At 46.1% G+C, this 12,582-nt stretch overlaps 1 protein-coding gene across 2 annotated transcripts in view; it reads right to left on the bottom strand.

The window, feature by feature from the left end:
- LOC108249162 (F-box/WD repeat-containing protein 7-like) overlaps window positions 1-12,320 on the bottom strand; it is a 29,177-nt gene extending 16,857 nt beyond the window's left edge. The window contains exons 1-2 of one of the 2 annotated variants that reach the window (XM_017438348.3): window positions 12,096-12,320; window positions 10,195-10,693 (exon numbers count right to left, since the gene is read on the bottom strand). In XM_017438348.3, the coding sequence (XP_017293837.1) occupies window positions 10,195-10,653 (459 nt within the window). In that variant the 5' untranslated portion in view covers window positions 10,654-10,693; window positions 12,096-12,320. Of the gene's footprint in view, window positions 1-1,324; window positions 1,638-10,194; window positions 10,694-12,095 lie in introns of those variants that run through there. The other variant, XM_017438351.3, reaches the window with a different exon arrangement.
- Between the last annotated feature and the right edge of the window lie 262 nt (window positions 12,321-12,582).

The following is a 12,582-nucleotide window of genomic DNA, read 5'->3' as shown; positions in this document are numbered from 1 at the left end:
GACCCAGGTCTCCTCCACCTGTCTGACCCAGGTCTCCTCCACCTGTCCGACCCAGGTTGTCTCCAGGTGCAGAATCAGGTACATCTCCAGTGTTTTTTAAAGCACGCTGCGTTTCATCCGACTGTTCCGTCTCTGAAGTCGGGCTCGTGGATCGATCCAAATATTAAAATTATTGAAACGAAGCTTAAATCTCCACGTCTCCAACAACAAAACAGAAGTCCAGTTCTGTCCTTTTTTGTGTCCTGGAGACCTGAGCGTCTCCACAGACACGATACCAGCGTTGGTGTCATGTTGGGACGGGATCGATGGTCCAGAACCTGCAAGCTCGCCGGACCGAACACGAAGCGGCAGATAAGAACTCCAGAAGGGATCCGTCCACGCTAACGTCTGCAGCCTCCATGTTTGCTCCCGGGAACACGGCGTACAGCGTCTCGCTTCGGGCCCGATGACATCACAGAAAAACGATCAGAACTGAGCTCTGAGGCCTGCAGTCTGAACGGAACCATTGGTCAAGATGGCCGCCACAGCCAACCGACTCCACCGAACACAGAACTTCTTATAATTCAGTTTTACTGGCGTCATGCAGTCGACTCTGTTAGCAAAATATTTCATGACCCGCTGAACAACCGTTAACGATTAAGTTCTGGAGTCGACCCAAGTCAAGATGGCCGCCACAGCTAATCAACATCACATACAAAAATAACTAACTCAGTGAGTTTTACAGACACGGTGTGGTAGTAGCTAAGAGTCACCCCCAAAATACACTCTAACACCTATACACAGCATAAGTCTGTCTGTTAGCAAAATATCTCATGAGCCGCTGGACATCCAGGAACAACATGTCCATCTTTAACTGAGGACTTCTGCAGTGACCCAACTCAAGATGGCCGCCGCGGTCAGTCAGTTTTACAGGGTAGTAGCTGAGAGTGGTTGATGTGAAACAGGAAGTCTGCCTGAGGCGGCGGGCGATATGCAACCCTTCAGGGGAGGCTGGTTCTGATCTAATCTTAAAGTTTGAATCCTGATCTGAGGCTGGAGGAGAACCTCAGATTATAATCCGGATCAAAGCTTTAATCCCGTTCCCGCTGCTGGAATCGATCACTGATTGGCTGCTGCTGGTTCCCATCGGAACAGATCAATAATCGATCAGGCGGGCGCGCATTAATCAGCTCCCTCTTCCGGTTCCGCAGTGGTCCACACACGCACGCGGAGGAGAAACGCCTCGTCATCCCGGCCGTGCACGCGCCCCACAACCTTCGGTTCCTGCGCACGCGACGGGGCAGAGCAGGCGCGCGCACAGTTCCGATCAATAATCGATACTCACCTTGTAGAAGATGAGCTTCAGGGTGCCGTAGAAGCCCATGGTGGAGGCTGAACCCGACCGGACCGGACCGGACCGGAACCGAAAGCGAGCGGAGGTTCTGACGGAGCCGGAGCCGCTGATCAGTGATCCATCGGGCCGATCGGCGGATCGATGAGAGGAGGGGCCGCGCGCGCAGACCGACCGGCTCTCCTCGCGCTCCGGGTCTGAGAGGCGCGAGCTCCGGCAGGATCAGCAGGGACCGGAGGGGTGGAGCCGCGCGCGCGCGCGCGCGTGTGATGCAGGCTGGTTGGTGCTCCGTAAATCAGAGAAACATCAGAGGATCCTTCCGCCGCTGTCTGTTAGCAAAATATCTCACGAGCCGCTGGACGGATTTTAATGAAAGCTTCAGGGAATCATTACTGGGTGTGGAGCTGCAGCTGATTAACTTCTGGAGCAGATCCACTTCAAGATGGCCACCACAGCTAATCAACACGAGCCAACAGAAAAATAACCATGACTCAGTCAGACTCACAGATATTGGGCTGAAACTTGGGGGGTGGTAGTAGCTGAGAGTCATCCCCAACACAGACTCTGAGATCATGATTTACAAGTTGAGCAGAACGGCTGCATCTCTGTCATTTCTCTTTATAAGATGAAAGAAAGAGCTTTTATTTGTTTAGATTTCTGCTCTTTTTATAAATCGGATTAATTAAAAACAACCAGTTTTTTATTCTGTAGCACTTAAATCTGAACTTTTTAAAAACAGATTCTAACAGATCCATTGAAACACCCTCGCTGAGCCTCTAGGTGGCGATAACGTTCACATTACTGTCAAAACGCCATAGAAATGGCTAAAGTCAAGGACGAGCGCCGCTTTTAGGCCCCGCCCCCTCAGGGCACCTTAGATAACTTCTTCTGTATCTAAAGCGTTGATTCTTAGCTCGCTCCTATTAGCTAAAAATTACGTTAAATTTTAGTGTTTTGAAAGCGTGATTGATGATTGACAGCCTGTTAGTGAGCTGGCAGGGCGTGTGGGCGGGACCTTCGCATCAACAGAAATCCAACATGGCTGCTCCTAAAGAACAGCTTGAAGACGCTTCGTTTTCTTAATGTCGATAACTTAGTTTGACTGAAGGATGTCCAGGAACTCTGTTGTTGTTGTTGTTGTTGATGATGATGACGTTGTTGTTGTTGTTGTTGTTGATGATGATGACGTTGTTGTTGTTGTTGATCCTTCACAGTTCCCCTCCGTTTTTAACCCTTTCAGGTCAAAGTTTAAAGGCGACACCATGAAGCGAGAGTCGACTCCATTGATGTTTTGGTTTCTAAGGTTTCACACTGCAGCTTTAGTTTCAACTGCAAACGGCAGCAGCAGCTAGTTGTAGCACCTCTGACAGGGACATCATGTCATTTCTGGAGGATTATCTTAAACTAAAAGCAGTCAGACGTCCATCTTTAACCTCCTCTGAAACCAACAACACCTGCAGGGGAGGGCTTTTTAACAGCTGATTGACACACACACACACACACACACACACACACACACACACAGACATCCCCCTCAGCCTGGACAAAACAAAACACCCTCCAGGCCGTTCCGTCTCACCTGTCCAACCCGTCTTCCTCCCCCGTCCTTTTCTGTCTCCCTCTTTTTCTGTTTTCACCTGCAGGCCTGAACTCGTCGGCGCCAACATGGCCGCAGTTCAGGCCGAGGCCTCTTCGTGTTCTTCCAGCTGCGGGAGGAACAGGAAGCTGGAGGACAGACCTGCAGGGTCCTAATCCAACCACACAATCCGAACTCACGTTGGAGGCGTTAAAAACACAAAGTCTTCATCTTTAAAACGTCTGCAGACTGAATCCAAACACAGAACAACTAAAGAACAGAGCTTCATCAACCAGGAGCACTGCAACAGGAACAAACAAACAAACAAACAAAAGAAGCCGAGCAGCTCCAGCTTTACGGCGGATTCTCTCAGAGGACGGAGCTTTTTGGTCAGATCAGGTTCTGTCTGTCAGAACAAGTCCTTTCAAAATAAAACGGATAACCTTTCAGTCCTTTTCCACCAAACACTGCAGGAAACCTGACAAAGACCGTGGAGTCTTTAAGAGTAAAGGACTGACCGAAGACAGAGCGGTAAGAGTAAAGGACTGACCGAAGACAGAGCGGTAAGAGTAAAGCACTGACCGCAGACAGAGCGGTAAGAGTAAAGGACTGACCGCAGACAGAGCGGTAAGAGTAAAGGAGGACGGACCGCAGACAGAGCGGTAAGAGTAAAGGAGGACGGACCGCAGACAGAGCGGTAAGAGTAAAGCACTGACCGCAGACAGAGCGGTAAGAGTAAAGAAGGACCGCAGACAGAGCGGTAAGAGTAAAGGAGGACGGACCGCAGACAGAGCGGTAAGAGTAAAGGAGGACGGACCGCAGAGAGAGCGGTAAGAGTAAAGGAGGACAGACCGCAGACAGAGCGGTAAGAGTAAAGGAGGACAGACCGCAGACAGAGCGGTAAGAGTAAAGGACTGACCGCAGACAGAGCGGTAAAAGTAAAGCACTGACTGCAGACAGAGCGGTAAGAGTAAAGGACTGACCGCAGACAGAGCGGTAAGAGTAAAGCACTGACCGCAGACATAAAGAATAAAGAATCGGTTTGGTTTGAACAGATTTGGTCCAAATCTGAATTAAATTAAATTACATTAAAACCTGAAATGAGGCGAGTTAAAGAGGATAAAACTGAAGTTTAATAAATAACATTTTTCCTGAACTTCCAGTAAAACTGAATGTTTTCCATCCAGCTTTCTGACAAGACTTTTATTTTGAAAGAACACTACAAAACAACTAAAGTAAGATTTGAATTTATATGTTTTTAATCCTTTTTGCTGTTAGTTTGTGCAACATAAATCAAACAAATAAAAGACTTTTTACCTTCAAATTATAAACACAGATAGTGACCTTGGATCTGGATCTTTTTATCCATATTTGCACGTTTTTTTCCTGATTTATTTTTTTTTTTCCTGACATTTAGCAGACGATGGGAGCCAATGTGAAGATTGGCTTCGGCTGTAAAACGAGCTGAACGAAACCAGATGTGAGCACAGCTGCTCGTCCTTCAGAGCGCCGGTGAGGGTTGGTGCTGCTCGCCTGGGACGCAGAGACACCGTCCACATGTGGACACCACGCCAACAGCAGAGCGTCCCTCAGGGAGACTCGTCTTCTCGGGTCCCGTCCCGCCTCCTGTCCACGGAGACGCTGAATTATTTCCTGAATGAAGCGCAGGGGAACTTTGGGCGCAGATGTGGGAGGATTCAGGCCTGATCCTTTCAGCTTACGAGTGTCGAACAGCAGAAACAGGAGAAAAAAACACTTCAAAGTCAAAAACGTTCGCACACACACTTCAAAGATGGAGGCAGATGTGGCTGGTGTGTGTGTGAAGAATCGATAAAGAGCAGCTGAGGCAGAGAGGATCAGAGGAATGTGTGAGGAGATGATGGTTCTTCTCACCCTGGAGACGTTGGGAGTACAGCAGAGGTTCGGGCTCGTCTCTCTTCAACACATCGTTTGGTTTGTTTTAAATCTGCTGATAAATCTGATCTAAACCACATTTCCAGAATATTCAAAGACAGAAGGAGCTACATGTTCGAGTAAAAACCCTCCTGAACAACCGGAGCTTCTTGGTTTTTAACGCTTACAGGATCAGATTAAAGGAAGACAGACAGAAAAAATCAGCTTCATATTTATCAGCCGCCACTGAAGGAGGAGCGATAATGTTTCCACCATCATCTGTGTTTGTTTTCTCTACTGTTAGCAAAATATCTCATAAACCATTAAACCAATTTGAATGAAACTCTCCCTGGGTGTACAAAACAGTTCAAAATGGCCACCACAGCAAAGTGACTGAGTCAGGACCGCAGCGTGTGACGTCCTGAGGACAGACAGACAATCCTGTCTCTGAGCTCTGCAGGCCTGACTGATGAGCCCCCCGCCCCACGTCATGGTGCTGCCACCACCGTGCTTCACTGCTGGGATGGTGTGGGCGGTCCCTTTGACCTCGTGGTTTGGTTTTTGCTCTGATTGTCTTCCCAAATCATGTCCAACCACTGGACTCCAGTCAGGGTTTAAAAGGACGCTCTGTCACACAGCGTGGTGAAGACGTCCTCCTCAGGTCTCTGCAGAGTCGGAGCCGAAGCAGCAGCCGAAGCAGCAGCCGACTGTCTTCATTACAAACCCAGATGAAGTCAGCTGTAAGGAAGACTGCAGCGCTCAGCAGAACAGAAAGCGTTAGCGAGCTAACAAGCTGTCTGCTGGGGTTCCAGAGGTGCAATGCACCAAACATGTGGTTTCTACAGACAATAAACAATCCTGCAGCAAAGTGCACGGACTGAGGGTGTGCTCATCAATAATAAATGCTGCTGCTGTTGCAGGGATGTAAGGACTTAGTGCTCATGTATATTTGAAGAAGCAGTCATGTGTTCGTCTCTAAGCTCCAGGAAGACTCCCGGGAGAACGTTGGCGATCCGAACCGAAGGAAGCAGGAAGAGGCGGGAAAGAAAACGACTTAAAGGGTTCAAGGCTTGGTGACGAGTCCGTCTGTCCTGTCCCTCCATGCTCTTTGAACTGAAACGTGCAAAATAAACACCGAAACACGAGGTTTGACTCCTGGTTTCAACGTTTACAAAAATAAAGGAGGAGAAAATAGAGATGGATGGGATTTTGGATAAACCCCGACTTCACGACAGAAACATCATTTAAAGTTTAAACAGGTCAGAAAGTTGGACTTTAATGACTGAACTGAGATCTTTAACAGTTTTTACACAATCACAGCTTAAGTTTGACCATTTTTACAGACTTTAACACTTTATGTTTACCTCACAGGTAACATCGAAAGGATGAAATCTTTCTTACTCCCACAGCTCGTTTTCATTCAGATACAGATTAAACATCAAACCGAAGGGTTTATTTTCCTCTCAAACTTCAACAGATTTAATTATATTTCAGCTTAAAATATTTGCTTCATAACAGGACCTGAAGGATCTTTATAACTTCACAGATTCAGGTCATAAAAGCCAGCAGAGACATAAATAAATCCCGCCTTCTGCTGCTCACGGGTCGAGATTTATACGGTTTCACACAGCAACTGTTTGTTTGAGGCTTACTTTTTAGTCTGTTTCTGTCTGCCTCAGGGAGTGAGAGACGCCACGGTGTGAGGTTACCATGGTGACAGAAGCGTTTGAGCTCTTTCTGCTTCTTCTACAATCCATCTGTCCAACTGCAGCTTTGATCGTTACAGTTCTGATGAAGTTTTACTCCGAGCCTCACATCTATCCTCCCTTTTCTTTAAAAACATGGTGGAAGAAGCCGTCAGACGTCCAGATTTGTTTGGTCTAACCTGAAAGTGTGATCTGGTTTAATGAAGCGACCCGGAGCGCAGCTTCAGGAAGGCTGCGGCGGTGTTTGTGTTTGGGTGCTGACTCGACCCGATCGCTTACGTTGGACTTGAATGGCTGGAATGCCGCCCGGCGCTGGAATGTGACCTCAGACACACACACACACACACAGAGCGACTCCGAGGGTGTGATGAGGTGTGTACGAGCTAAAGAAAGAGACTTAATCAGAAAGAATGTGAAAGAAAAGACGAGAGGAAAAGGGCTTAAAGGAGAAAAGCGTCAGGTATTTTCTCACATTCCTCGTGTTGGAGATAAAAAGATGGAGGAAAAGGAACAGACTTGTTTGTTTAGGTTTACAGAGATCTTTTGTTATTAAACCACAGAGGTGTGCAGTCATTCATCGTGGTTCAGCTCAGGTCTTTCAGACGGGATCTAACTGTTGGAGACTCACTGAGCCACGTGGACGGACGCAGTTTGGGCGCTCATTTTTTATTTTTTTTTTTTAAACTGCAGCCTGTTTTCATGTGCATGACTTGGAAAACTGATCTCCCCACGGTTCCAGTTGAATCCAGAGGTCCCTAACCCCGGTCCTCGTGGTCCACCGTCCTCCATGTTTGAGCGGTTTTCCTGCCTGAGTCACTGACAGACTTCTGGACGGCCTGAGGACATCCGGAGCAGGTCGTCCAATCATCTGAGTCTGGTGTGTTGGAGCTGAGACAGTCAGACATGAGGAGCAGGGCTCTGACCCGGACCTTCAGATTTATCATTAATCACCAGCCTGGTTCTTACACCTGAAACTGTAAAACCCTGGAAGACGTTTTTGGACGCTGTTCACCAACTGTCCTCAAGCATTCGCTGCCCAGAGGGATCCAGGTACGACACCTGGTACAGAGGGAATGAGTCTCTGCCTCACGTGGAGGAGTCCAAGTCCCTGGGAGTCCTGTTCCTGAGTGATGGGTGGACGGACCAGGGTCTCGGCTGCAGTAATGAGGATGTCGCTCCGCTCTAAGCTCCTGGTTTACTGGCTTGTCTCTGGTCCAACCCTCAGCTGCGGTGATGAGGGTTGGATCATGACTCAAAGTATGAGATCCTGGATCCAAGCGGCTGAAATGAGCTTCCTTACAGAGAAGGTGAGGAGGTCAGAGCCGCCGCTCCTCCTCATCAGAAGGAGTCAGATTAGGATAGGATCTCCAGGAGGAGGTGGAGAGCGTCCCTGAGGAGGGACGTCTGAGTCCCCTCTGGGACCCAAAGATGGATGGACGATGATTAGATGAAGACGTTCAGGAAAGATCAGCATCATCAACAAATTCAAGCTTCAACGTAAAATCGTTAACTTCTGTCTCAACCGATGATGCCGTGAACACATCGGGTCTTTAATACGGTCATCGAAGCGTGACCTGATGGGACAGAAACCAATCACGACCAGGTCGGGTTCATCCCTCCATCAGGTCAGGTTCATCCCTCCATCCTCCTTCACACACAGTCAGAGGGAAATGTGTGACATCCCACAACAGCTCCGATGTGTTTTCATTCCCAGCGGTCATCTGACCGCAGCGTGATCGGACCGCCAGTCAGGTGTTTGTTTGTAAAGGAGAGTTTGTGGACGAACAATAAACCGATTTAAATCAAAGATAAACGGTGGAAACAGAGAATTAGACGGTATTAATGTAATTCCTCTGTGTGTGTGTGTGTGTGTGTGTGTGTGTGGGGGGGGTTAATCTTCTATATGTGCAGAAATCCTGGGGGAAAAGCTCTTAGATTACAAAGCTTTCTCACCAGATTAGTGTCCTACTTTTTCTGTCTGTCTCTCACATTAAAACATTTATCTGAGCGAGGAGACGATTAAAACCATCCAAGGCTTCATTTTCATTAAAAACAACAACAACAAAGTCTGCTCAGACAGAAAACTACCATCCCGTCATGGTCACCAGTCATCCACCTTCATGGATGTGTTTTCCACAGGAGCAGACTTCATTTCCCATGATTCAACAGCTGTGACGAGAATCAGGAATGCTGACTGCTGCACATTCCTCCGAACGCCGGCGGTGCGTGTTGTGTTTCCATAACTGTGAGAACTCATGTGACGAACGTAAGAGTTGGACGTCAGGAGACGACAATCGGAAAAAAACACACAATGACAGAATCAGCAGGTAGTAAAGACCTGAATAGTTTGTCTACAATCAGTCCTAGCTCACCCAGAGGGGAACTAATTAGCATTCAGAACATTTTCTGAAGAGATGAGTGGTTCTTGTTCCGGTTCTGAGGAGAGATCAGATTTCTCCAGTTTTAGCTTCTCTCCATCAGCTTCCTGTCAGATTCAGAAGAATTTAAAATCTTAAAGCTCTCATAAACCAAGCTCCATCTTACATTAAAGATCTTATTTCTCCATATTTTCCTAACAGAGCACTTTGCTCTCAGACTGCAGGTTTACTTGTGGTTCCTAGAGTTTCTAACAGCAGAACAAGAGGCAGAGCTCTGTGAGGCTGACACCCTGTCTACTTTAAGACTTTCCTTTCTGATTGATCCTATAGTTAAGGTTGATTTGGGTTTCCTGAGCTCTCCTTTAGTTCTGCTGCTATAGGCTCAGACTGCTGGAGGACAAACTGTCCACATGTCCTCATTCTGCTGCTGTCTTTACTCGCTCTGTTCTCCATGTTTGTGGGACAAATGTCCAAAGTATCAGGAAGTGCTGCTTTGATTAACAGATCAAAACAAACAGCTGAAGTTCACTGAACTCCTCCTACAGCTGATGACTGCAGCAGTGGTGCTACTTTGTTTATAAAGACAACAAATCAGGAGAGATGAGGCACCTGAATCCCACACACACACACACACACACACACACACACACACTGCATCCCTGTCATTTACAGACAGGTGGTAAAACGTACAACGTCTCCCCCTGCTGGGTGATTTTAGTAATGGTCCTGATGTTCAATCATGGGACAAAGAAAGTCCTCCCCCTGTCAGCTCTGAGGTTTCAGGACGTAATGAAAGGATCTGGTCTTTACCAGCTTTGGAAATCACTCAAAACCTCAAGTGTTCAGAAACACAACATAGGACCACCTGGAAAAGCTGCAGGTTCTGCTGCTCTGTGTTAACACAACGCCAGGGCAGAAAGACATCAGCAATGACCTCAGAGAAGCAACCTGGGAAGGGTCAAAGGTCATTTCCAAACTATCTGGAGTCCATTGTTCGACAGAGAGGAAGATTATTCACAAGAGGAGACATTTCAGACAGCTGCTGATCTTCACCCTGAAGGGCAGACCGTGCAGTGACCTCCATCTCAGACTCTACAGGCCTCAGTCAGCAGGTTAAAGGTCAAAGGTCATAGTCTGTTTGGGCTTGTTTTGCAGGAACAGAGACAGTATTTGTATCACTCACTGTCTCTGTTGGAGTCAGAAGTTTTTTAAAAGTAATTTATTTGTATATTTTTTTGGAAAACTGGAAATAATAATATTTGACACTAAGATTTGTTGTATTTTTACTATATTCTCAAAGAGGAGTCCTACCTGGAGTTGCTCGTCTTCCTCACCCTTCACTCCCTCCACTGTTGCTCCTCGCTCTTCTTCTTTCCCACCTTCATCCTCGGTCGGGGAAACTTGGTTTGCCGGTTCGATGTTCGTGCTGCCGAAGGGCTCCGACGGACAGGACTCGTCTTCAACGGTAACTAAAGAGATTCGAACCTCGTCCTCCTCCCCGCTGCCTCGGCAGACAGAGGAGGACAGGAAGGAGAAGGAGGAGAAGGTGGAGGAGGAGGCGGAGATCAGAGCGCGTCCGTCCATCGCTTCGTTTCCAGTTTTGTCTCTGAAGGTCACCATCATCTGGATCTCCTCCTCGTCCTTTTCTCCTCCACTTCTCAACTTGACTTGTCGCTGTCCGTCCTCCTCTCCTCTTTCTTTCTCTGTTGGTCCATGTGTCCTCTCCTCCTCCTCTTCATCAGCTCTTCTTCCTCCAAGTTCTTCCTTCATCTTTTCCACTTTTCAACCAGAACAAAAACACTGAAGCATCCTGAAAAGACACAAAACCAAAGCATTAATAACCTTTATTCATTCCGAAGCACCTAAAAACTTCCTCTTTATAAACATTACATGGACTAAGACAGTGATGTCCACTCCTGGTCCTGGAGGGACACCATCCTGCATGTTTTAGATGTTCCTCTGCCCTTCAGCAGGACTTCAAGTTTAAAGGCAGCCCAACATGCCTGTTTTTAGACTCTCTCTGAAGCAGCCATGGACTGAACTCCCAGAACGTCCACCTCAGATGGTCTCCAACCAACAGGACACCTCTCACAGGTGGTGAGTTCACACGGAGGTAGACCCATGTCAATCAGTTGGGCTTCCACCATGTAAGGTCTGAAGACCAGGAGATTGCCATCAAGCTTCTCCAGAAGTCCTTGTCAACTTCTGGTTGACCTCAGGGAAGTTCAACCACCAGGCGCTCTCCTGCACGCTCCACCTCAGGTCTGACTCCCGTATTGTGGGCGAGGTGATCTGTTTTCTGTGGTCTTCCTTTGACATCTTAAACCTAACCTTAACTTTACCGTGCACAAAGATGTAGAAGTATATAGATACACAGATACGTCCAAAATGGAGCCCAGAAGTTCGAGGTGCGGGTACAAAAGTGTCAAAAGTAGAAATTAACCAGCACCCTCTGAAAGTCATTGGATTCTGTGGTTATTGTCATTTTAGACTAGAATAAAACAGAAATAACCTTTATTGTCCCTCAGCGGGGAAACTCAGGTGTACCAGCAGCAAGGAGAGGACGCAGATTCACACAAAGATAAAAATATAAAAACTAAATATGAATGAGAGACTTTACAGTAAGTAAATAACTCAGATTCAGAGATGTGCAGCTGCGATAATTTTAAACCAACAAACTGTTTAAAATAAAAGGAAGAACAGTGATGGAGACAGCAGAGATGAGAGCTGATGGTTATAAAGTCTAAAAGCTAAACAGCATCCCAACTTTAAGAGAAACTGGAGCCCAGTGATAACATATTCCAACAGTTTATTTCATTATAATAATTAAATTAAGTTCAGAACTACAGGGAAAAGACGACTTCTGGAAAAAGAAGTCACTTTACTTCATTTAAAGGTCTTTTTAGGCTGTTTTGTTCTTTAAAAAGCATTAAAATTAGAGTTATTTTAAATTACGTCTCAGTAAACAAATCAAACTGCAGATTGTGGAGGTGTATTTGGTGATTAAGTCTTGTTTTGTTTTTCCCCAAACAGTTGGATTTCACACCAAGTCTCGTCAGTACAGATATTACTGCAGATCAAAATAACCTTTATTTATTTATATATCTGTCTGAAAGTATTTTTATCTGATAAATCCACTGCTTACAATCTCTGCTACATCAACAGAAAACGTTATTGTTGCTAAAACAAGTTAAAAACAGAGAAAGACTTACTTTAATTAACAGAATCTCTTCTCTCCTCAGGACGTTTTACAAACAAACGCCCGGTTTTATATTTTCCTTTTTAATCTCATCTTCTTTTTTAACTTTCCTTCATATTTCACGTTTTCAACCGAAACACGAACAAAAACCTTCTTTTTACCGAGTTTTCTTTTTTCTCCTTCTCAGAAAGAAAACAAACTTTTCCCGGTACGTTTTACGTCTCGCGCACATGCAGCTTTGTTTGTCGCAGTTCGATGATGTCATCAAGCTGACGAACTGTCCGAACTCAATGTATTTTTTAACAAATTTTGGCAGATATTCTCTGCAGTGTTTCAATCCGTCATAAAAATGGTTTATTCTAAATATATTGTAGTTAGGAAACAAAACGGCATAATCTTTTGTAGGTTGTAAACCACCCTAAGGACTTAAAAACTAAAAAAGGTGGATAAAATAATGTTTTTTAAACAATTCTACTATTAGGACTGAAATACAGCAGCTT

The sequence above is a fragment of the Kryptolebias marmoratus genome, linkage group LG7 (assembly GCF_001649575.2).
Source record: "Kryptolebias marmoratus isolate JLee-2015 linkage group LG7, ASM164957v2, whole genome shotgun sequence".
Lineage (NCBI taxonomy): Eukaryota > Metazoa > Chordata > Actinopteri > Cyprinodontiformes > Rivulidae > Kryptolebias > Kryptolebias marmoratus.
The sequence above is the reverse complement of the archived record's forward strand: the minus strand, read 5'-3'. Positions and strand labels throughout refer to the sequence as shown.